This window comes from Sitophilus oryzae, unplaced genomic scaffold (assembly GCF_002938485.1).
Source record: "Sitophilus oryzae breed Bouriz unplaced genomic scaffold, Soryzae_2.0 scaffold_469_pilon_pilon, whole genome shotgun sequence".
NCBI classification, from domain to species: Eukaryota; Metazoa; Arthropoda; class Insecta; order Coleoptera; family Curculionidae; genus Sitophilus; species Sitophilus oryzae.
Window position 1 is genome coordinate 177,985 of NW_022147050.1, and position 27,816 is coordinate 205,800.

At 32.3% G+C, this 27,816-nt stretch overlaps 1 protein-coding gene across 1 annotated transcript in view; it reads left to right on the forward strand.

The window, feature by feature from the left end:
• Positions 1-26,955, forward strand: part of LOC115886131 — a 183,414-nt gene extending 156,459 nt beyond the window's left edge. Inside the window, exons 5-7 of the mRNA XM_030905204.1 lie at positions 12,918-13,065; positions 24,577-24,797; positions 25,471-26,955. Coding sequence (XP_030761064.1) covers positions 12,918-13,065; positions 24,577-24,797; positions 25,471-25,621 — 520 coding nt within the window. The 3' untranslated portion in view covers positions 25,622-26,955. The remainder of the gene's footprint in view (positions 1-12,917; positions 13,066-24,576; positions 24,798-25,470) is intronic.
• The last annotated feature ends 861 nt before the right edge of the window (positions 26,956-27,816 follow it).

Here is a 27,816-nt window from a genome sequence, read left to right on the forward strand (position 1 = left end):
TTGCAAGAAAATTTTAATAAATCGAAAAAAAATTAAGATTTTAACACCCCGTAGCTACGAAACAAAACAGAATCGACCTATATTGATATGAAAAATATATCTTATTTTTACTTTTAATCTCCCCACGGGAGATGACATATGTTTTTTGAAGCACCCTGTATACAGGGTGTCCCAGAAATGAGTGCAGATATTTTAAGAGGTGGTAGATCTGGTCAAAATAAACATATTTTTTCTTTACCATTTTTAAAATAAATTGAAAATAACTGAGTTATTTAACTTTGAAAATTTAAAAAAATAATCGCAACATTTTGAGAACCGCCGGCAGATATTGCCAACTACATCCAATTACCCGGATCAAGCCCGGCTTTCAGTTAATTCGACGCACTGTGTTGCCATATGGACAAGAAAGTATATGTTTACAAGTAAGTCATAAAATCACAACACCTGAGGAGTTTGCAGAGATGCATTACATTTTTAAGATTGTGATAGTATTACATAAAATAAATTAAAAGTTAAATGTTTAAAAGTTAAATTAAAAAAACTTACCCAACATTAAAAAAGATACTTATGACAGATCGATGTAACTGCGACAGTTCTCTTTTTCGATACACACTTAACTAAAATACACTTCATTGTGCTGCTTTACTTGTACGTGCTATTATAAAAACTGCTAAAATAACAGTCCCCATTTTTAACTTAACACATTATTTTCGTATAGGCTTCATCACAATTTGAACCACTGATTTGCGAAACACCTTGAAAAGCACACATTACACATTACTTTGAATATCTTTCTGAATGAATAAATGTTGAGAATTATTGTCTCTTACCGCCACTTTACGAACTACTTTCAATCTAAGAAAATACATGTTTCACTCAACAATTTTAAATACGTATTTTGCTTTTTCGCTATTTTTTCGATGTATTTCGACAATTCCGTCAACAGCCCAAACCATCCGTCGGCCAAGACAGCCACGCATCACTGGTTGGTAACTGCTCACTGCTTCTTTGTCGCGCCGGCGTGTCGAGCTTGCGTCATGCGAGGTTGCCGTAGTTTCAACAATTTCAAATTCAAGACACTCGAAGCAATCAAATTCTTATTAAATTTTAAAAATAAAACAGAAAAACATGAAAGGAAACAAACAAAACACAAATGAATTTATTATTGATAAGGTCACAAAAAAGAAATTTCTAAATTGTTTATCGTAATTCAGAATTCAATATATCGAAAACAGCCCGACGAATAATCAATTCATTTTCGTTTTGTTTGTTTCCTTTCATGTTTCTCTGTTTTATTTTTAAAATTTAATACAAATTTGATTGCTTCGAATCTCTTGAATTTGAAATTGTTGTAACTACGGCAACGTTGCTTAACATCGTCGTCTGACGCAAGCCTGCCACGACGGCGCGGCTCAAAGGGCCAGTTCACACGTGGCACTCTTGGCCGACGCGTGACGGTCGGGCTGTCAAAATACATCGAAAAAATAGCGAAAAAACAAAATACGTATTTAAAATTGTTGAGTGAAACATGTCTTAAATTGAAAGTACTTCGTAAAGTGGCGAAAAGAGACGGTATTCAAAGTAATGTGCGCTTTTCAAGGTGTTTTGTAAATCAGTGGTTCAAATAAAACAGAGAAACATGAAAGAAAACAAATATTGAATTCTAAATTACGATAAACATTTTAGGAATTTCTTTTTTGTGACCTGGTTGTGAATAATATGATGAATCATTTTCGTAAACGTCATAAACGTAATGTTTTAGTTAATTTTCGGTGGTTTTTGTTAAGTTTTCATTGAAAGGGTAAGTACTAAACATAATTAATGTGTTTTTTTTTCTATAATAATTATTAATAATGAGCACTGATGAAAATTTAACATTCTTAATTTTTGAGTAGAAATTTTTCTATGAATTTATAAATGTAGAACTATGTAGAATGTGGATAACATAGGAGGTTACAACACTGCAAGGTTTAGATACACCGTAGAGAAATCTCAGGTGAATAAACAAGTGGCACTAAAAAGTTTTTTCAAATTTCCCGGAAAATGTCAAGAAAAATTTTAAATTTTCAACATTTTTTTTTCGCAAAAAAAACCTCATAGGCGTGTTTCTGGGGTTGAACTATACTACCAGTTAAAATATTTGCACTTATTTCTGGGACACCCTGTATAGTTTTGACAGTTTCGGAAACTGTGGTTTTACTATTTTGACTACTCTTTTATACCCATCTCTGTCGAAATAGCGCCCTAAAAATAATATTTTCCTTCCAAAATGCACTCCGCATTTCCGAAGCAAATGTGTGTTCTCGACTACCACGACATCCATTCATTTCGCATTACCAGGGCGCACAGAAACTGTTCAAAAAAAGCCGCCTGACTTTCTTTTGCACCTTACTTTTCTTCTTAGACCATTGAAGCAAGTAGACACACTATTTCATCTACATGCTTTGTAGATAACATAATTACCAAGTTTTTAACAACCGTTAGTTATTGGCATTACTTGTCTTTGCATTTTTTAATTATTACCAGTACTCTACCATTGTTTTTTTTTTTCTGCCATTTCTTCAATTTTTTTTAACTGAGTTTACAATTCTCCATCGCGTTCATTACGTTTTGAGTTGTCCACCCGGTTTCCTATTACCACCATTAGAATGTGTAATTCCACAAGGCTCAGTACTAGGCCCTATTCTGTTTCTTCTTTTTATTAACGACATTGCTAACATAAACATCAGTGGTAAAATATGTTTTTTTGCGTACGACACTAGCTGCACTTGGAGCAACAAGGACGTCACGGCACTTCGTAGGATTATATCAAATGACTTAATCACCATTAAATCTTGGTGCGATTCGAACCTCCTGAGTCTCAACATTTCTAAAACTAAAGCTTTGTCGTATAAAAACTCGCTGTAGCCTTTTGTACTTAACAAAACCGCCGTTAGCGTCGTAAAATCTGTAACATTCTTAGGGCTTGTTGTAGACAATTCTCTGAAATGGGACATGCATATCGACGCTTTGGTGAAAAAATTGAGCTCTGCCTGTTTTGCATTAAGATCTGTTTCTAAGGAGCTTAACTTGTCAGAGCTAGAACTGTTTATTGTGCACTTTTTGAGTCGCACCTCAGATATGCCCTTCCATTCTGGGGTACGTGTTGTGCGATTCAATTTGACCGCATTTTCAAGCTCCAGAAGAGAGCTGTTCGATATTCATTGGGACTAAACGGCAGAACTCATTGCCAGGACTTTTTTTTTTAAAAATAAAAATATTAACTCTTCCTTTCTTATTTATATTTGAATTAGCGATGGGAACTATCGAATGAATTAGACTATCGAATGGTTAATGAATGAATGATTTCAACTATCGAATGGTTTTATTCGAATAAAATCATTCATTCATTTGTAAACTAAAGCATATGTGACAACCTCGCCGTGCGACTAAATGGTTATCGTTGAGCCACGACTATCGAATGCTTTTGATAAATGAAATTTAGTATTCGTTTGATTTTTGTATGCGTCGGTGCATTATTAGTTCTTCCAAATTTTTATAACTTCGCCGTATAAATACTGTGCTATTTTTGCGTTTATTAAAATAGTTAAAATACTAAAATAGTAGTTATTTTTTAATTTTATTTATTGACGATTATATGCATGTGCAGGTGGTCAAAATTTTTCCGAAAATTTGTGTGGTTTTCCGTAGTCCGATCTTTCAATTATTTAATTTTATATAGTATATGGTCTATTTTTTAATGGGAAATTTTGAGAAGTAGCAATTTTTAAGAGAGATGAGATGAACTTACAATTAGTTTTAAAATACATATTTGTATTTTAGATGTTTTAATAATATGAATTAGTTGGAACTTAATAATTATATTTAAGTAATGTGGTTAAATAAATGGTTATCGAACTCAAACTATGGGGTGAGAAAATTAAAATGAAAATTTTACACGTGCCAATTTAAAAAAAAAAGTTAACGATGTTTGTATTTTGTTTATGCTAATTCTCTTACATGTAGTTTTTTGCGAAGAAATATTTCATTTATTTTTTTAAAGTAAATGCCAGTAAAAGTAAATATAATTTTTAAATAGTAATATAAAGCACCTAATATAAATAATTTTGATTTCTAATTTTTTATTTATATTTTCCTTCCATTACACCGCTTGCTTAGAAAATTAATAAATGTTTATATTTCATGATTTTAAAATTTGTTGTTAATATAACAAATTAGTTCTGTAATTATTATTATTTAATAAACCAACGTTGCCAAAAAAATTAGAGACTATATTATTTTTAAATAGGATCTAATATAAATAATTTTGACATCTAATTTGTTGTTTATATTTTGCTACTACTTAAAAAATATTTATATTAAATGATTTTAAATTTTGTTGTCAATAGGTATAACAAATTATTACTGTTATTATTATTTATTAAACCAGTCTTTGCTTAAAAACATTAAAAATAATTTTCCTACATCCAAAATAACAAGTATTATTGCAGTGTAACAACAGAATATTAATAAAAAAAATGCAGAATATATAGACATACTATCCCTAACTAACTAAAGCCAAACAATAATATTCTTTGCTAATATCAACTAATACAAAAATATGGCAACAGCGCCCTTCATAATGTATTTTCTGTGTAAATACTAGCACCTCAATAAAAAAAATAATGTGTCCTTATCTATATATGACTCCGCAAAAAATCAAAGATGCCGGCTTCTTTCATAGCATTGCCACCGACCGCTTTCTCGGAAAAAAACCTACGTCGCGTCGCCGGGCGACAACTAAAATTCAGTTAATATTTTATTATAATCGATCCTGACGAATAAATGAATTTCATAAATGAATGAATTTTATAAATGAATGAATTTTATAAATGAATGAATTTTATAAATGAATGAATTTTATAAATGAATGAATTTTATAAATGAATGAATTTTATAAATGAATGGTTTTTGCTGCCGAATTACTAGAATACAATATTTCAAGGCAGATGACGGATCTATTCGATAATTTTTATTCGAATAGTTTTCAACGAATGTTTTCTTACTAACTATCGAATTATTCGAATGAATTGCAACTATCGAATGTTTCGATAGTATTCATTCGATAGTTCCCACTGCTAATTTGAATCCGTTTGCCTAATACGTAAGCATGTATGAGCTTCTCAAGAAAGGCCTTCTGACGCTTATCCACTCAGGAACGCGGAGCAAGATCTTTATCTACCTACTCCACGCTCAGAGTTAGTTTAATGTTCAATATTATACAACTGGAAAAAAAAATGCACAATCACCTGCCATTTGAAATCAAATCTATAACATAATTTTCTTCATTTCGCACAGCATTGAAATCTTATTTACTAGACAAGACCTATATTTTGATGATCGAATTTGATCTTGTAAACACTGTTCTAATATTTGATATTAGTAGATTTACTATAAATATAGTAAATATTTTTGAATTTTATTTTTTTATTCTTTGATATTGTAAACATTTATAAATGTTTATTTTAAACAATAAGACTGACAATGTAATTTGTATACTTGTTTTGTACTCTCTTTTGTTTGTTTACTTTACCTTCGTCTACAAATTGTAAATTTTTTTGACAACAAAAGCACATATTTATTTATTTATCTGAAGGGATTCCCTATATTATTAGTAGGTGGCTAAAATAATTCTACTCACTTGCATATACGCATAGTCTAAGGTCTCCAATTTTTCGGTTTCTTCTAGCCTCTTCGTATTCGTTCCACGGATTCTCCGACTCGTAAATTTCGATGATCGAGCACTCCGACACTCCGATAAAAGAGAATTTAATATTTTTCGGACAAAAAATCGACAGGAAGAGGGAGACAGGAGGCGAAAATGAGGAACGGAGAGCTTAACAGCTTTTGCGGGGGTTGTGTACAAGCTCACACTCTTTTTCGTGGCGAAAAGAACCGGAGAGAGTTATTTGAACATCATTAATTTTCAGATTAAATATGTGTTGGAAAAAGGGTCAGGTAAATAATGTATATACCCTTGTGGCGGGTTGATTTCTTGAAAAGATTCTGGATTTTTCGGCACTGGAAGAAAATGTACAAAATAAAAATTGTGTGTGCACTATGTGCACATACAGTAAGTAAAAATAACTAATAACTAATAATAATGTTTACATACAAGTAGTAAAAATAAAAACAATCAGTTGTAATAAATAAAACCATGAGAAACTTACCTCTTGTGACAGTAATCTCTGAGGCCCCTTTATGTCCTTATTTGAAACATTTCAAATGATTATATAATTATAAAAATATAATTGAGAATATATAATACTGAATATTATTTGTGATCGATTTTATCATTAGATTGATATACTCGTATCCTGGTTTTATCCATGTTTTATCTACTTCAATTTTTAGTTGGCTAAAAGCTAACCTAAAACATAAAATTTAACTTAAAAACAATCTAAACAAAATTTGTTATACTTATTCATGGCTACAAAGATGGCTACAAACATTATTAAAACACACATAATAATAAAATTATACTTACATTTACATTCATTAAAATCTCATTCGAAAAGCATAAAACGTGATACCAAAAACGTAAAAAAACAAGTGTGTTAACCTAACCTAACTTATACGTATGATAATATAACAAATATACCATAAGATCGAATAAAACGGCGTCTAGTTGGCTTGGAAGTGAGTATCGATGACATTCTCCATATAATTTTACATATAAAATGACAGCGATTTTCTTTTCATAGCCATCGCTGACGCTTTTTTTTTATTATTAATTATTTTTAACTTCGCGGATCTTTCATTTGAATCTTTGTTGCAATGTTGCAGAAAAAACGTTTTAATCACCATTCAAAAACAATGTTTTTGTAGCAAGGTTTCATCAATCACGACACAACGTTTAGAAATCAACATTACAAAGCAAACTGTTCGGGGATTGACTGCAATGTTGCAAATGTAATGTGAGGTTTTTTGCTTGGTAGGAATATACAGAGTATTTCGAAAAACATGTTTCTAGCTACAGGGGGTTAAAATCTTCATTTTCTTTCGATTTTGAGGGTAAAAGTTACCATATGTGAGACATATTTTAATGCTAAACAAGTGTCGACAGATTTACCAGGGACGTGCATACGGGTTATCTCTAGAATATTTTTCTAAAAAAAACTCTGCGCTACTGACTTTCTGATCTCTTATTAGCAAAATTAAGCAGACTTTTAATGCTGATTAAAAGTTATCTCTTGATATTTTGTCTAACGTAAATTAATGAATAAATTGCAGGTATTAATAATTGATATAATAATTTGGATTATAAAATAATTTAAGGAGAATAATCCTGGAGATATATTTCCAGAGGCTTTCAAATTGTTTGTTTTGTTTGTTACTACACCATTTACAAGTACTTCGATTGAGCGACATTTTTCATGTTTGAAATGCATTAAAATTTATAGTAGAGATTCCATGAAAAATAAACGTTTATCGTCACCTGCCTTACTTTCAATCTAAAAAGATCTTTTTACAGCTCTTCAACAATCTGATAATTTTACTGATATAATAATAAATAACTTTTCTTTATTAAGAGACCGACTCATCAATTTAATATATAAAACATAATATTATTCTTTCTCTCAATACTACCTATTTTTAAGTTGTAGCGTAAATAAATAAAAATAAAATAAAATTCTGTGATGTACTCCATAGTGACTACATAGTAATAGATAAAAAAACATATACTTGTACATTATGTCATTACGTTGAATGCTGTTATTTTTGTTTTAGTTTTGTCCTAAATATTCTTGAGTTATGTTTTTAACCCAGAGATAACATGTATTTACAAACTGAGTTAGGGTACTATGTAAATTGGGGGGGGGGGGGTTGGGGGGTAAATAGACGCAACTAAAATTTTGTCGCCTACCGAGTTACACGGGTCACGAGCCGCCCCTGAAACAACTGCCTAACGCAAGCTGTTGCTATGATATTCTATTAATTTTAATTGTGCTTTTTAGACACTGTGAATAATCGTAACTAAAAAGTATAAAGTGTAATTGAAACCACTAATTTATTCTACTAATTGCGAGGTTCTGAATGAAACTTAATTATATAAACTAAAAAAAAGATTCAATGAAACTTTGACGTAACAACTTTCTTTCAAAAACCCCATCTTTTAACTCAAAAATTAACCTCGACTGACAACCATTTAATAATCTACTACCCTAACCGTTCAAGAATATAAAAATACACATTAAAAACTCTCGGGGTCTCGGTGCAAGAAAAGGACGAGAAAAAAATTTATCTGACACCCATTAATTTTGCCAGAAAAGGGACAGACTCTCTCCCTAAATTCCCGTTTAATATTTAGATGGAGTCGAGCAAAGGATCGACGTGACGTGGATTTTTCCAGAATGTCGGGGGTAAAATAGAGAAAAATGCGGTCCTGATCGGAATTCTTGCGTAGGACACCCACTCGTGTCGGTCGTGTAGGTGATGTTTTGAATAAGATGGAGAAGGCGTGAAGAAATTGCGGAGTGTTGTTGTTCAAATATACTTATAGAGAAACATAATATAGGGTTTATACATATTTTTTACGTAATAAACATTTTGTCAATTGTATTTCCAAAATGTTGATAGCTTGGAGTACAATGTTAAGTCCTAATCGTCATTTTGAATCAAATTAAAGGATCTTTTAGATATCGCATGTATAAACATGGAATATTCTTTCAAGCCAGTTGAATTCCTGTGACTTGGTGACTATCAAAATTTTAATATTTCTTATAAACCAAAATACGCAATTAATTCATCGATACAAAAGTTCCACTTTTTCTTGCTACTATCCAACCGTTTGGTCTCTGAAAAACCTCGGGAAAATATCGAAAATTTTCCCGATAAAACATTATTTTCGCATAGGTGACATTCGCTGTTCCTACTGGGATTATATTGAATATAGAAAAATATCGCTGGGGAAATAACGATCTACTTTCCTTGACTGAATTTATTCTCATTTCCACAAGGACCTCGCCGGAAAGCACAGAAAGAAAATATATAAAAATAAGATTTTCCAGTACTACGCGAAAAAATATAACAGGCACGTTTTTTGAGGTTGCACAGACAGATTTTTGAGGTTAGAACTTAAATTACAAACCTGACGTTATTAGATTTTGAATATATAACATTGATTCTTTTGAATCACAGACAAATAAGAAATTCTTATCTCCAAAAAAGTTCTATGGGTATTCTTCGGCACTTTAAGAAAATCTACAAAATGAAATAGTTATTTTTTGTAATCACTGCTGGCGTTACTCCAACAGAGACCAGCTTTTCAGCAGTGATATATTAATAAACAAATTTGCCTAACGGACAAAAAATCCTTAACGTTTTGGGAAGTATATCTCTTCCCGTCGCACAGTAGGCAATATGTCCAAACCAAGTTGCAAAAAATAACATCCACAGTTAGCATTTATGGCAATAACATTAGATTGGAAACATATTAGTTAAGAGAAAACCACATAAAACTAACAAAAAAAGCATATTCGGAGTCTCTTTCGAGGGGCTGTAAAACGAACTTTGCGCAAAACCTACATTTTCAGTTAATTTGTGTCCAATAACTGCCATTTTTCTACAATTTTTTAAATAGTAGGCGTTGCATTCAAGTGACACAGTATTATAACAATTGAATCGGACGACCTTAGCTTGCTGTCAATAATTTTGTGAAATTGTCATAACGTGTTTTACGTAGATTCCCGGTTGCGGTAAATTTAATGTTAAGGTAAGTAAAAAAGTATCTTTTATTTCGATTTTTTGGATAAAAACTAGGTAAAGGTCAAAGTAGAACATAATCATTTAAGGTTTTTTTGATAGTGGCATATATTCTATCTTAGAAAAGTTAAGTCAAAAAAATCGCAAAAAATCGCAACATTAAATTTATTGGAGCGTAAGCCTCCATGCGTGTGTGTATAGTAAGATCCTTTATGTGGATACTTCTCATAAATTAATTGTTATAGTAGCTAGAGAAGAACTTGAAATATAAAGCTACGTAATTTTTCTCAAGATTTACGAAGAGGTATGTCATAAATGTCAAATGACATTTTTTGACAAATTGATAAATTTTGACAGTACCTAATTTTTTTAATTAAATGAAATGGTATTTTCTTTCAGATTTAAAAATGTGCACTTTGTGACTTCCAGCTGTTATAAAACAAAATATCAGTAAATAGTAGGTAAGCTTTTGTGGGAAATATTAGTAATTAGCAAAGTAGGCATTTCAAAATCAGAAGGGAAAATGCTATTTAAATATATCATATACGGGGTATTTTATTTAATTTAGGGATACCTGTTATCTCATTGTGACATTACGCATGACATCATGTAGAGGATTCTTATGAGTTTTACTGGTAACCATATTGTGATGCACGGGTAATATCACTCCGCGAAAACTGTAGGTATTCCTAGCTATTATAGCAATTTAACAATAATTCATTTAAGAGGGGTGTCCAGATATAATGGATATTACTTTACAAAAAATGCATTTAGGCGAATACATCACACATCAGACTAACTAAACTAATCATGTAGGGTTTTCTTTTATATACTGACACCCCCTTTATCTTCTTTATTTGGCGTTTCCGAAAACTGTCTCAAATGAAAGTGGTTTTGAATAAATTTGTGAAAAAAGTCTATTACGCATATACAAAGTGCTTCAAAAAGTCTGGGCGTAGTTCAACTATCTTATTTCAAATTAGGTATAGGCTATGCTACATAAAAGTAGTTAGGATTTTTAGGAGAAAATAAAAATCAAATAAAAAATTGGATACTAATTTGAAATAAGAAAGTTGGGCCACGCACAGGATTTCTAAGGCACCCTGTATATGCAAAGAAGACTTTTTTGAAAAATGTATTCGAGACCATTAAACTTTTATTCAAGAAATTTTTTCGAAAACGTCGAATAAAAAAGATACAGAGGATGTCAATATATATATAACAAACCCTGTATATGGCGGAGGAGTAATAATTGCTCAATATTTGTCTGTTTCATCTTGGCTCTGCCAAAAATCGTAAAATTTAGTGAAATATAAAATATTCTCACCGCATTTTGGTAGTTGTATTAATCAAAAGATAACTTTTCCCATTTTATGAATCCCCCCCACCACCCCCAACCACTCTCAAGTCAGCCAAAACTAACTGGGTTCACAGGCTACTGGCATAGAATGTTTTTACCAAATTTGAATGAAATCGTACAAAAAAGAATTTTTGCAACATACTTCTGGATTTTTGCCCACTGTGCGTCGTCGGAAGCAAAAAAAACACAAGGAACCAAGAAAAATACTATTTAAAATATCTTTTTTAAACAGATACGTCTATAAAAACGGTTGACGTTCTTTTAAAATGACATTATATCAAGTTAAACTTCAAAATTAACAATTACTACCTGATAACAATTACTTAATAAGGTAAAACCAGAAACCTTCAAACTTTCTGTATGATTATATATTAGTATTTTTTAATTTGTTTTTAATTTTTACGTATGTTATATTTATTTGTGTTATGTTCTTTAAAATCAAAGAAGCGATTGACATACATTACTAACGATAATTCTGTACCTCAGGAACACTTGGGCTGAAGTCCAGTTTATGCAATTTTACAGGAGAGAGAGAAATATGCCACTATTTGCTTACTATCTTTGGATGTCACAGTAATGAAGTAATAATGTCACAGTAATGAAAATAATAATATTTTAAAATAAAATTAAATTACACAATTTATGGTGCTATGATAGTTCTTTATTTATTAATATAATAAAGTTCTTTCAATTTTAATTTCCTAAAAAATATACTTTCATTAAAAAACATAATCTATTATTTTTTAATTATATTGTCAATAGCAGTTGGGCTTAATTTACTTCACCATATACACTTTTAATGATCTGGCGTTGATAATGGTCCATTCTTTTTGATGGTGATTAATAAAAATCTATCAATATACAGCTGTCAAAAGGAAATTAATATCCTTTTTTTGTCTGTTTCCAAAGTAGCACTTGACAGAAAGTGCAATTAATATCTCTGTCTGAAGTTTTAATTGATATACGGAGTTATATAAAACTTGTTTGATTAGCAGAGAAAGATTTGTAGAACTTTGAAGAAAATATTGTAGAACTATTGCTTCAAGTTGCAAAACCCGTCTTATCTCAAAAACGTTGTTTCGAGATAATATGCAAAAATTGTTTTAGTAAATGTGTGAAGTGTTATTTTTCGAAAAACGTGTCTATTGAGTGGAATCATAGTTTTGTATCTCGTTTTTCTAGAAATTAAAATGAATATTTAATTTTTAAAGAGAAAAAACACAAAAATAATTCGGATAAGGCGGGTTTTGGTGCAGTATGATGCATATTGTGGATTTTGCTACAGCAAGATATTTGCATCTTAACTTGATTTATGAGATTTTGAGACATTTTATTAGAATTAGGTTAAGGATTTAAAATGGAGTAAGTTTGAAAAAATAGCCTATGAAAAAATACGAGATTTGCAAAATAATGATAATAAAAAGCAAATATAAGTGGTTAAGACGGATTTTGCTGCAGTAACGTAATTTGCAGTAAATTTTATATAGGAATAGGCGACTTTTGCTGCAGTTTGAGATTATGCTTATGTAGATTTCAGGGTCCACTATTAATATGTGTAGGCCTATTCTTTTTAAACGGATAAGGCGGGTTTTGCAACTTGACGCCTCATTGTACTAAATTAAAATAGATTTCTCTGATCTCAATCGCGATATATTAAATATGCGTAAAATGCGTGAATTCGGTCATCTTGTGATCACACATACTTGTCGCTATTTTGAAAACACCACTTGAACGCCAATAGTTAAACCGTAGTCAAATAATTAAAGCATCATACTATATAAAGCCTTTCTATAGAATTTATGTTCTGTTACAGATGTTCCGTCGATCCGTATCTCTTCGAGAACTTCAACACGATCGACGGTGATAATTTGGTGGCCAAATTTAGGGCTTTCAAGTTTCCCGATTCCACCTATGTGCAGTTCAAGGGCACGGTCAACGTCTGTCTAGACAGATGCAAGGGCGTAAGTACTTAGTCTACTCTAACTAATTTACGCTTATTAACTTTTCCTAATTAATTGATAACAATAAGATATTTCTTTTATAGTTTGGTTAACTAAAAACTTTTATAGTTTGTTTAACTAAAATGCACATTAATCCATCTTACTACTTTAATTAACGAGTCATTCCAAAAAGGAGTTTTTCCAAACTGCCTTAAGACAGCAATAATTATTCCTCTGCATAAAGGAGGAGATAAAGATGAAGCTTCGAACTATCGCCCAATTGCACTCCTGCCCACATTATCTAAGATCATTGAAAGATTTGTTAAAAAAAGGTTTCTGTCTTTTCTCTTTAAATATAAAATACTTACTACCCATCAATTTGGATTTCTAAGTAATAGATGCACATGCTATGTTCGACCTTTTTAATAATGTGTACTCTAGCCTGAATAATCATCACTCTACAGCTACAATTTTCTGTGATTTCTCTAAGGCTTCCGACTGTGTAAATCATAATATTATCTTAATTAACAAATTGCAATATGGATTCAGGGGAGTGCCGCTCGAATGGCTTAAGTCATATCTTGGCAACAGAAGGCAGCTTGTGAGGATTGATACGTCTATGTCTTCTTGTAAGCCTATAGAATGTGGTGTCCCTCAGGGTTCAATACTTGTTCCTATTTTGTTTCTGGTGTTTATCAACGACATTGCAAATCTAGACATTAGCGGTAAAATCTGCCTCTTTGCGGACGATAGTAATTTCACTTGGAGCGGCCGATGTTACGGCACTATATAATACTATATCCAGTGACTTACTCACCATTAAATCTTGGTGCGATTCTAATCTCCTATGCCTCAACCTATCAAAAACTAAAGTTTTGTCATATAAAAGTACTATACAACCTTTTGTACTTAATAACACCACTATTGACGTCGTGGACTCTGTAAAATTCCTAAGACTTGTTGTAGACAACTCGTTAAAATGGGACTTTCACATCGAAGCTCTATCAAAGAAATTAAGCCCTGCCTGTTTTGCACTAAGATCAGTTTCTAGAATAGCCTATTATGCCCTTTTTGAGTCACATCTCCGTTATGCCCTGCTATTCTGGGGTACTTGCTGCGCAACAAAATTTGATCGTATTTTCAGACTTCAAAAGAGAGCAGTTCGATATTTATTGGGACTGAACAGTAGAACTCACTGCCAGAATTTCTTTAATAATTTCAAAATACTGACTCTTCCTTCTTTATTCATTTTTGAATCCGTTTGCTTAATCCGCAAGCACATATCTGCTATTCCCGAAAGGCCATCTCATAACTATCCACTTAGGAATGCGGAGCACGATCTTTATCTGCCAACCCCGAGCTCAAAACTAGTTACAGGTTCATTACTGTACAATTCCAAAAAAAGGTACAATCATCTGCCTTTAAATATCAAGTCGCTTTCATTCTTTCCCGCATTTCGCAAAGCTCTGAAATCATACTTATTGGAGAGAGCCCTACATGCGGTAAACGACTTTTTTGTTGATGTTTAATCATGAACAATTTTGAATTTTAAAATTCAAGTATTTAATATTTTATAGCTCTTAAAATTATATCTATTTACTGCTTATTGTTCTGCAATTGTCTATGTATGTTCTATTTGTCATTTTAATGACTTAAATTTTTTTGAATTGTATGATTTGTATTGTGTATTTTTTGTTGTTTGTATATTTTTCTGTGCTTTTGTTTGTTTTGTGAGTGCTTTGTCGATGAAGCTGTTTTGGCTTTTTGCACAATAAAGCGTTGTTTTTGTTTTTGTTTTAAAAACTCTGAAAATTGTGTTATCTCCTCTGGAGTATTTCTTTAGAAATCCGATTTCTAGTGTTCTCGCAACTCAAAACTCTCAACTCACTGTAAGGCGGTACAAAATTAATCACGTCAGCTACTTATTAACTAAATCTGAATATAACCAAGATGCTATTTATTCTGAATCACCTGTATACGGCGGTTTTATATTCGAGCAAATATAAATTCGCAATCAGCTAATTTATTAAACAAAGAGAAACACAAACACATCCTTTTGTAACTCGTACATATGTAAGCCTTTATTAGGGCCGAACCTCTCAAATATGCCGCTTGGATAAAGCAAGGGCAAAATATGGATTTGTAGGGCATTTGAAGGGGCCCGTTGTTAGGATTAAAGGCGATACAGAAACTGGAAATTATCGTTTAAATAAATAAACCAAAAATTATGCTAACTCTTATCCAGATTTACAAACGCGTTTATTCTGTTTCTAAAAACTATGCAATCTGTATTTTTTCAATGTCTGAGTCCACTACTGTACGGGGTGGTCTGAATTGTCATCGAGAAACTTTTTTTTCCAAATAATTTCTTAAATAACGTCGATATTTGGACGGAAATTGATTTCTAGGTGTTTTTTGACACGGGAAATTTAATTTTAATGTTAATATGGCTCCTACTTGTACTACCTGTACCGGGTGCATCTCAAAAGTGGCTCAGACCTATAATTTTTTTAATTTTTTTAGATAAAAAAAAAGATTTGGTATGTTAGTATATGACATAAATTAGGATTGATTGACGTATTCAATAGTTTTTGGTCAATTCCTTTTCACCGGAAATGACTACAACTTTTGATTTTTAAATGGCAACCTCGGTATATTTCTACCAATGACTAAAGAATACAAGGACATATAACACCCGAGACCAAATTGTTACTATGGCCCTAAACAGTGCCGGGGCCATATATTTTTCTTAACTCACCTGCTTAAAGGGATATTTATATTTTTGTTAAATGTTTTGACTACGCCTATGGTATCATACTAATTAATTACGAAAAATAAAACGTATTAAAATGTTAACAAAAGGTACAAAACTAGTATCAACGAGTAACACATATCAAGTACATATAGTATCAGAAAAATAATTACCAAATTCAATAAGAAAACGCTACAAAGATGGAGAGGACTGTTTATTTACTTATGAAACGCAACTCCTGGCTCTTTCTTATCATTGCGGGCGTTACATGTCCTGATGACACTCTGAAGAATGACACATAATATGTCAAATTTTGACATTTTCGTATATGGTTTATTTGAAATTTTAACATGCGGTTCATAACAACAACTTGACTCGAAATAGCAAGTGTGTGGTATCAAATTATTCGTAAAAAAAATTCTTTTCCAAATATGTTAATGAGCCACCCTTGTTCCATTTGAAAAAATTGAGATATGATTAAAAATACTATTTGGGCATCTTTTAACCGGCTAGGACAAGACACGAAAAACATTTGACGATCAAATCTATTTTTCCAAGGTTCCCTGATTAAAAATTAGTGTTTTTAAAACAGCCATTTTTTAAGCGAAAATGATATGTCATTCTATTCAGAGTGTCACTTTCTATTGAATAAAGAGAATATACCGAGGATGCCATTTAAAAATCAAAAGTTGCAGTAATTTTCGGTGAAATAGGAAGTGACCAAAAACAATTGAATAAATCAACCAATCCTAATTTATGTCATGTAGTAACATACCAAATCTCGTTTTTTTATCTGAAAAAATAAAAATGTTATAGGGGTGAGCCACTTCCGAGACGCACCCGGTATATTTTCTAACTGATTTGGAGGGTAATAACTTTCTGTCCGTACTTGTATTGACTCTCTCTTTCTCTCTCTTTCTACTGAAAGAAAAATATACCATTTCTACCTTTTTCAGAAAAGGTCTCTTCATAAAAATCGCCTCAAGCAACCGTTTCTAAGATATTGGGAATCGAAATAATCAATACGTGTTATCATCATTAATATTTGCATTTATTTACGAGATACCCTGTATATTTTTTTTATTAATTCAGTTTCCATAAAATAACAGGCCTATATATTTAAAGAAACACAGAACCATAATAACATTAAGAAATGTTTCTCTCAAGTTAAATAACCCTTTTATTTTTAATTTATTTTGAAAATCGTAAACCCACCACCACTTAAAATATTTTTGTATTTTTTAAGAGACACCCGGTATATTTTCTTTAACTTATTTACTTAATTTTCAGAACTCTTTTATATTTATATTTTTCATAATTCTGGGGTATATGAGACACATTTCTTTATTTCTTGTTTTACACACATTAATTCATTAAAAACAGCCAAGTATTGTTTTTTATTTCAATCTTAATAAAACCATTTTTCAGCGAATAATCTGCATTATTTATTTGAATACAGAATTAAACTGAAATATTCCGCCTACGGTAAATCGTGAAACATTTCACAAATTAATTTATCTATTCAAATTGCGCATCTAGCAATTCAATTGAGTGCCACCCCTGCTCTTCGGCGACAAATGCGATATCCTAATTGAATTTATTCATAGAGGGGGTTTCATTAAAATTGCCAATTCAAACTAATGAAAAATAGTTTATTTACAAGGCTATAGAATGTCCGTAATCGATGTTAAAAGTTAAAGAGAGAGAATGTTGAAATGTATATTGATTGTAGATTGTATGGGTGAGGGGAATTAATCACCGTGAATTTATAGATCTATAATGTCTTCCTTACTTGAGTTATAACTCATCACTCAGTGTCAGGACTTTGACGAAACCTAGTATCTGAGGTGGTTTTACAAAGGTTTGTTCTCCATCTCTGATATCAGTAGTACCAAAGTTTATGGTACGAATGGTTGTCATTTCAGTACACCATCTGGTGAGGTGTTCTGGTAGTGATGGGTTGTTATTTAACTATCTGTTATTTTATAACAATTATTTAGAAATAACATAACGCAACCGTTACTACTTCTAAAAAATAACAGATATAAAATAACGACACGTAGAGATCGACCGTTCGTGAAAAGAAGTCGGCGCTCTGCACCGCCACGAAATTCGATGCTGCTCGAAGCAATTCCAAAAAACAACTAGTATGGATGGAAAACGTGTTATTTCGACAACCATCGATACAGGCGGCGAGATACAACGGACAACGGAGTGGGGAATGCGCTACGGCGCGGCGAACTTAGCTCCATCGGTCGATGGTCGTGTTGGGCTTGCAACAGCTTAAAAATAATAGGATATAAAAGAAGCAGCTTTTTTGCAGTTGCGGGCATAACGCCTGGCGGTCGAGATAACAGGAGTGGGAAAGGAACGCTGCTGCATCGGTCGATTGTCGATGGAGGCTCGCAACGGGTTGGAGATTAACGTATAGAAAATAAGCAGTCATTTTAGATACGTTGTTTTTTAACCTGTTACGAGCATAACAGGCGGCGCGCGGCGGTCGAGATAATCGGAGTGGGAAAGTAACGCTGCTGCATCGGTCGATTGTCGATGGAGGTTCGAAACAGGTTGGAGAATAACGCATCAGTTGTTTAAGATACATTGTTTTTCAAACTATTACGAGCATAACGGGCGGAGGTCGAGATATTATGGCGCTGTATGTTTCAGTACTTAGTTATTAAGTTTCAATATTTAGGTATTTATTTATATTCTGAAATTTTCAGAATAAATACCTAAGTAGAAATTCTCCTTTGCAAATTTAAGTGTAAAATTAATGTGTAGTTGGTTTACTTATAAAGAATATACTACACATTTTCTTATATTGCTGTTTTTTGACCAAAGCAAATGGTAAAATCATAACTAAGAGCTTCTCGCCCGTCGAGTGAGATGCACCCTGTACACTGCTACGCACACAGCTAAGCAATTCAGGCGGATCGAGGGGCAGGGCTTAGGTAGATCGGAATGTATAGGTATAGACGAGTGGCGGTATTTTGGCTTTTTTATATCGCAATTTGTAAACAACCACCGTTTTTAGAGAGGTATTTTAGAAAACAATCGACATTTACAAATGGACACCCTGGAAATACTACCACCGAGCACGTCATTGTTGCAATTTGCAACTGCTCTTTCAGATATTTAGCAATAAAATAAAGAACCCTTCTTCCATACAATCTACTATCTACATCTATTCTTTTTAATGTCTATGACCCGTGTCCGTCCACTTGTCCCAAACCGATTGAAATTTAATTGTTTATGTCCGTTTTGGCGCCAATTCGCTGCTGCACAGCGGTGGCGCCCCCTAGCGTTAATAGAGACCGAAATTGAAACGGACAAACGTTCGTTAAACGTGAAATTTTAATGGAAACTGCCGTGTAAAATTCAGGAGAAAGCAACAATTACCCGCCACAAAAACTGCAAACGATGAAAAATGCGAACACTTTTTTGTGTCCGGCTTTTGTAGCGAGCTGTTTTCATATTCTTTTGTACATTTTAATGAATTCGTTAAAAATGCATTTTTGTTTTTATTTGATTGTTATTATTGTGCTTCAATTTTCTATCTATTTTTTAATTCGTGTATAATGGATAGTCCATAGGCATATATCATATAGATACTGTTATTACACGCTGACGAGTATTTGATACACATCAGAAGATGGTCACGCAAGGCGTTTTCTTTCTGTTATCTGTCTACCGCACTCCGGACATTCAAAAATCTCATTGCTTTGTTGCCTCTTTACTTTTTGGTTGTCGCTGTTAACTGACTTTACAATTCTTCTCCATTGAGTTCTATTGTGAGATGCTTCTTCCCACTCATTCGGCATGTTCATCCCCTTTAAGTTTTCGTGGAAAATGTCCTTGCATCTTTTGAGTTGTCCACCCGGCCTCCTCTTACCGTCTACAAGCTCACCGTAAAGCAAAGATTTTGGTATGCGGTTTTCTTGCATTCTGCATACGTGACCAGCCCATCTTAAGCGGGATTTTGTAACCATGACTCCAGTGCTCATGCAGTTACTTTTTCAAGGACCGTTACGTTTGAGGCATGATAGAACCATTTGATTCTTAAGAGTTGTCTAAGGCGTCCCTGTTGCAACTTCATGTGTCGGCGGTTAGGTTTCGCTCCCATACAAAATGGTGGTGATTATTATTGCTCGGTACACTGCAAGTTTCGTTTTTGTGCTCAAGTCATTTTAGAATTTAGAATGAGTGGGAGGGGGGTTAATCACTCCGACCTTACAGATCCATTGTGTCCCCCTTTCTTGAGTTATAACTCATCATACAGTCCCAGGGCTTTGACAAAAGCCAGTATCTGGGACGGTTTTATAGAGGGTAGTTCTCCATCTCCAATATCAGTCGTACCAAAATTCATGGTACGAATGGTTGTCGTCTCGGCGCACTCAGTGATGAGGTGTACTGGTGTTTCCCCATCTTCCCCACAAAATCTGCATTCGCCGTTTTTTCTTAGTTTCAATCTACTGAGGTGTTCATTGAGGAGACAGTGTCCTGTTAAAAACCCCGTGACAATCCAAAGTTTGTTCTTACTTAAACCCAGGAAGATCTGTGATTTTTCTTGATCATAAGCCCTCAGAAACTTCTTCGAGTGTCTTAGACCGTTGCAAGATTTCCATTCCAGGTTGCGGAGGGAATCTTCCAAGTTCTTGAGTTCCGCCTTGAGTTGGTTACCACTTGGAAAGCAGAACGGTTCTGGTCCAGTTAGTGGAGTGTTCGCTCCTTTCCTAGCTAGATTATTTGCTTTTTCATTGCCTTCTATCCCTTGGTGAGCAGGCACCCAGAGTAGGAGGACTTTGTTTTCTTTGCCTAATTTATTCAGCTTCTCTATGCATTCTTTGACCAATTTCGAATTGATTGATACTGAGTTGATCGCTTTTAACGCTGCTTGACTATCAGACAAGATGGCTATTTCTTGTTTCCGATAGTTCCTATCTAAGATAAGTTGTACGCATCTTTCTATAGCGTAGATTTCTGCCTGTGGAGGATACTAGGGTAAGTGCCCATTGGTTCGGAGTATTTAGCTCTCGGCCCAAACACTCCGATCCCTGTTCCCGTATTGGTTTTGGAAGCATCAGTATACCAAGTTATGGTATGGTTTTTTAACTGCTGGGCAAGCGTTTCGCTCTTCCAATCCTTTTTATTGCTCAATACTACATTGAGATGTTTCTCAAAGTTGTACGTTCTTGGCATATCGTCCACTGGGAGTTGCAGGAGTGGTATTTCCTTTTTGAGGGTGTGCTCAAGTCATGGTTGTAGAAAACCCTGACTTTTAATTTCCAGAACGCTCTTGAGGCGCTTCTAATCCTGTGCTGAATTTCAGAGTCGATTTTGGCCTTCAGGCATATGACAAAGTTAAAAGGACGGAGTTGTTTAGAGCATTAACAGAATTAAGGGTTAGCAAGTAACTGACCAAGATAATAAAATTGACACTCCAAGAGACAGTAAATGAAGTCAAAATAACAAGAAAACAACGGAATTTTTTTTTAAATCAGGAACGGATTAAGACAGGGGTGTCCACTATCTCTAGTACTGTTTAGTGTATTATGAATCAACAGAGAGGCCCTTCTGTATACAAAAAGACACCAATGTTTAGCCTTTGCAGATGATTTAGTTATCTTAGCAAGAGATCGGAAAGAGCTGATATCAGTGACCAAAAGACTAGAATATCAAGCGCAAAAAGTAGGCTTAGTGTTTAATGAGAAGCAAACGAAATTTATGGAGTGGTCAGATACGGATTTTGAGAAAGGAAGATGTCTACAAATAGATTCTGAGAGAGGAAAACGTTACAAGTTTGATGAAGTAGATACACTCTCATACCTAACATATGACAGTGTATACACTCTCATATGGGTGTAGATACACTCTCATATCTCAGATATATTCTCATATCTAAGAGCCGTATTTCTAAGGGTGCGTTTATGTTTTATGAGCGGCTAATATTATTATATTAATTTATATGTAGGTGTTTATATTGGAGCAACGCGTCGAGACACGGTTGGCAGTTGAGCAACGATAAGAGCAGCGCTAATTAACTGCTTTTATCGTTTATTGCAGCTCCAACATAAACGTACCCTAAGGAAGCGCAAGAATAATGGCAGGAAATAGATGTGTTAGCGCACTACAGAAAATTATTAAGAGTATGCACATCTCTAGAATTTAAAAAATCAGAATGTACCAAACAATGATACGACCAATTAAATAGTGCTGTATGCATGTGAAACGTGGACGTTTAATGTAACGGAATGTTCGAGGCTAGAGATTTGGGAAAGAAAAATACTAAGGATGATTTTTGGAGGAAAGAAGATAGACAACATATGGACCAGAAGAACAAATGAAGAATTAAAGCAACTATATCGAGCACCGAGTATAACGGGAGTAGCAAGAGCACAAAGAATGAGATGGCTGGGACACATTGAAAGAATGGCTGAAGCATCAATTCCTAGTATGATAATAAAACGTGAAATGACAACCAGATGGAAAAAGGATGTTGAAGAGGTACATTATTGATCGTTTAGTACAAATATTAAACCGAACGCTTTTATTTCTTTGTTTTTCTTTAATATTTCAGCAAAACTGTAAATGTTTACTTTAAATTAACCACTGTTTAAAGAAGAATATTGACGTTGTTTCTCCTATATGCTCGAAAACACATCATATATCAAACATAAACATTTTTAACGATGTTGAAAATACAATAAATATTACCATATATGTACGTAATTCACCAAAATGTTCTCTGTTATTATAAATTTAATTACCAATAATAAACCCTTTTATTGTTTTGTTAGTTTATAATTAACAATTTATTGATGTAATTTACTATTCGACATAACGGTTTACAAAGGGATGTAAATAATTTTATTGTTTACTTTGGTGTAGTAAAATAAAGCTGAAATAATAAATAATAAATTTACTGGTTTGTATTTAATTATGTATTCAACTAGACAATTGCCAATTTTAATACAAGCAATATACAGGATGGTCAAGTTTTATAGCAAAATTTTAGCAGCCATATATCAAACAGCTTTTATCAAAAAGCTTTTCTTATCTCTATAGAAAAAATATTAAATTTAGCAAGAAAAATTCGATAAGGTCGTTTTTTTCCATTCAAAAATTTTTAACAACCCATCAATTTACTTTTAGTACATGGCAACTTTCAGTAATCATGTAACTTTTTTATTTAAAAATATTTTCACATACTGTTTGCGAAGAAAATATAGCAGAAATGAAAGAAAGTTTTTGAAAAAACTACAGTCAATTGTTTTTAATAGATTTTGAGATGTCGATTCATTTTGAATTCAGAGTTCTAATAGCGCGACCACTGTCGAACACCAACTCAATTCCACTTATTTTTACCAAAAATGTAAGTGTTTCTAACTTGCACTTAAAAATTTTCAAGCTCTGGGGAAAATTACAAAGTCTCGTTAATAAATAAAGAAATGAAGTATCGCGAGACGTAAGACGTAATTAAATCGTGAAGCCGAACGCATGATGTACAGGGTGTCCCACTAAGAATAGCTCTCGGCTGTATCTCGGAAAGTATTAGCCGTAGGGCCTACGGAAAAAAATATTTTTAACTAAATGAGCTATGAGAAATTGCTGGAAATTATTTTCAAGTTTGTAAAACGGCCGCTAGAGCTGTTATGGAAACTGTTATGGAAAATAAGAAAATAGAATTTTTACAGAATTTTGCATTGATAATGGGTACTATAAATAGTAGCTTCATAATCTTCAGTAAATTTTGAGTTTTTTTTATTACAACCATTTTCCCATATCTGCTAAAATAAAGTGGTGGGGAAAGGTTAGATCTATCTTTATTTAAATATTAATAATTCCGGACTGGATGATCAGAATCCAATAAAGGAGGGCTCGTTTAAAAGAGCGTTTCTTACTCCATATTATACCGTAAAAATAATAATAATAAGGTTTTGAACATTGACGCTAGGGGACGCTTTCTTACAATTTAACAGATATAGCGCGTTTTTTTTTAAATATATACGATAGAATATGTAATTTTAGCTGATAGTAGAGTAGTAAAAACTTAAAAAGTCAGCAAAAATCTTGATATCTTCTTTAAAACCGAAGATATTAGCAAAATTATAATAAATACCAAAAAATAAGCGCGTAATTACCTTATTTTTACGACACGGTATCAGTAGCCCTCTTGGTTATGCCCATTCTAACAAAAAATAATATAAAAATAGTTAGTTTATTCTAAAATCGACAAAATACCAGAATACCATAATACCAGATGTATTAATAGCTAACAATTAAGATATTAAGAACGGCGAACAAGAAACGATGATTCAGTGAAGTCATGGTAGGCTTTGGAAAAAAGTTGCTTTTGACGTAATAGTATAAACGTCAAATTGTTATTAGAACAATATTTTGATGGTCTTTTATCTTTTGATTGCTTTTTCAAAATGCCAACAACTTCAACTACTTCAAATAATAAAGGCATTATTAAAGGCAGCTTAAAATATATAGGTTTCGAAAATATCTCCTGTTTGTGGCATACAGTTTCCATTTTGTGTCAAAAAACAGACACAATTATTAGAAACATTGCCTAAAATGTGTCCAAAAATAATAATGATACATATGATATATAATAATGATGGCATCTTAATCCCTGTTAATAATGTCAAGTTATGACCAAGTTATTACTATATTTATGGCTTACGTAACCAAAACAATATAAGCTTATATTAATTCAGTAAGAAATAAGGGATTTTCCTCACAGTGTACTAAAAATTCCTCTCTCCTGTTTCTAGGTGGAATGCAGCGACGGCCAGATAGGCTACGGCCGTAGGAAAAGGGAGATTTCTTCTTTGCCGGCCGATCCCAACAAGATATTCGAGATCACGATCACGTCCTTCATTAAAGTCAACTACGACGACGACAGCGAGAACTTCGAGGAGATCGTGAAAAACCAGACGAAAATGTACAACAATAAGAAGTTGATCGTGGGCAACCAGCTAACGGATGATGTTAGGCAAGTTTTCCCCTTTGTTTTTTAGCCAATTTTCCAGGTTATTGGCCAAGTTTTCGATTGGTTTAGATTTTTTTTTCTGTCCTTTACGCACAGAGAAGTCGACTGTCCCCAGGAAAACACAGTATACAGGGTGACAATTTGAAAACGATCAGTATTTAATATCGCCTCTACCGATGATAGTATGAAAATTTGGCGAAACACGTCAATTTACATATCAAGGGGGACAATTAATAATAAGAATATTTTTCTAAAAAAAGCATGTACGCCACTGACTTTTTTTTCTTTTGTTAGCGAAATAGTGTAAGCAGTTTAATGCCGATTAAAAGTCGTCTCTTAATATTTTGTCGATTTCGGCCTCCTTGATGAGATAAACGCAATTCTTGTTAATTTGCCTTGATCCACGTCTAATAGCAACATTTAAAAAATTTAATATCATTAACTTGCGAAAGTTTTACATAAGTACTCATTGATTCCTCATCAAAAAATATGAAAAAAAGCTCCTATAATAATGGGTATGGAAATGCATAATTTTAGAATTACAGGATGTTAAATCTTTTAAAAATTATTTTTTTTTGTAATTACCTTAAATACCATTACATTTTATTTTTATTTTAATTCTCCCCACGAGAGATGGTACATTTTGAAACACCCTGTATAATATCTATTTTTGCAGATTCTTCAGGACAGACGAGCCAGAAGTCATCCAAGAACTCAAGGAAGAACAAAAATACACGTCCATAGTAGCAGAGAGCTCAACTTCACTTCTAAATGCTCATCACTCAACAATTTTGCTCATACCGTTGATCAAAATTCTCTTCTTTTAGTTGAAATTAAAAAAGACACTGAAAATACTCACTAAAACTTTATACAACGATAAAGAAAATAACGAAATATAATAATTAATCAATTAACATCAAAAAATGTACCTATAATACCTATAATTTTGACTCTTTAATGTAATTTATTTTTTTAACTGAGTTATCAAAAAAAATTACAAAGAAATGTAACATATATATTATCTACATCTGAAACGTGCATTAATTATTTTAAAACAACGATATTATAAGTTTTGTACATAATATGTCCCAGATTTTCATTTTGTATTTATTATTATATGTTTTTTTGTATATACGTCTGTGATAATGTAGAATACTGGGTGTTAACTAATGTGTGAATTACCACAAAAAAAATGTATTTCAACTTCGGACTTCTTATATAAAGGCGATAAGTACATACAGGGTGACACCAATTTTTCGAAATAGCTAACTTTTTACTTATTTTAAAAATATGTCTGCATATACAGGGTGATTTGTGCGAGTCTTTAAGCGATTGTTTAATCCATAATATGGCACAACGTCAAGATTTACACAAGCTAAAAATTGTTTTTAAAAAGCTTTTGTTAAAATTACGCCTTTACATGAGAAGTCCAACAGCATATACCGGGTGTCCAGGTATTCCGTATACATAAAAGTATTACGTACTTTTGTAATAAAAATAAGGGGAGTTAATTAGACACAACTTTCTTCTATACCTTCTATAAGTGATTCAATTAGAGGGCACAAATCTCATTCAAATTTAATTTTCGGTTTTTCAAATATCAAGAAATTTGTTTATTTCTTTAAAATTTAATGCATTTTGGTATACAATTACATAAATTGTATTGAATTAACTAATTTTGATTCAAAAACATGTAGTAGTTCTATGTCTACATAATATTGGCACACTCTTTATTTATTTTAAACTTAGATCAAGCAATAAAAGATTGAAACACCCTGTACATATTACAATAATTACAATATTTTTTTCATTAAACACGTCATTTCTGTTTCAGAATATTTTTTTCTTTGATTTTGTAAATCTTTAGCATTCTTTTATATCCAGATTAAAATTAATCAAAAATTTTCAATTTTATATGCATAGTTTTTCCTTGACTGAAAACGAATACAATTATTATTGATCTTTATATTATATACTGCCAGTGTAATTACAATATTTTTTTAAAAATTTCATGTATATACACGGTGATTTCCTTAACTTGGATTAAATTCAGTTAATCAATCATATTTATTTTATTTTTTTGAAAATATGCGGAAATTAGTCATGCCATTTTGAAAAATTGTCGATCTCCGAAATTTAGGAGACGCTATATAAATTTTTCTTTTCTGAAAAACAGATAGGTATGTATCTTTGATTTACTGTATTTAATCTAAGTTATAGAGAACTACCCTGTATAAAAAAAAATAAATTGCTTTAGTTTAACTTACAAAAATTAACTGAACTAGTCTGCCTCTCTTGTATTTTTCTTCTAATAATTTTTAATAAAAATAGTTCGTATAACAAAAATTGTTTTTTTTTAACTTTTGCTACTGCCAAATACCAGCTGTCATATGACGCTGACATGGCTAGATATGATCTGTAAATTATTCATATATCTACCGGAAAATTATAATTCAATATTTTTTTTATGCCGATTTAGTCTATTATAATAGTAGTATTATGCCAATTTCCATTGTGGAAGCCTAGCCTTCTCCAGATTCATAGATAATACAAGAAAAAAAAATATTATTGATACTCTATAATTAGGTACACATAGGCATTACAATAGGCACAGTTCATAGCAAATAATTTTTTAGTCACGTGATTAAGCTTGACCGGTACAGTAGATACAGTAGAAATAGCTCGGTATCTGGCTGTAGAAGTGGTACTTCAATGAAAAAAAAAGCGAAGAAAGAAAAGTAACCCAAAACTTTTAAAAGCTCCTAATGTAAGTAATATGATTATTTATTTAAAAAAAATTATGATAGATGTTAAGAAAAACATTAAAATTATATACTATCAGTGTACAGATTTATTTAAAAATCATATTAATAGAGAATATAGCCCAAAATCGAACATCTGCATGACATAACCTAGAGAGCCTAAAATAATAATAATTTAATACTTTAATATCTACTAACATGTTATTATACAGGGTGTTTCAAAACAAATGCGAAAAACTGTAGGGGGTGATTCCTTGTTC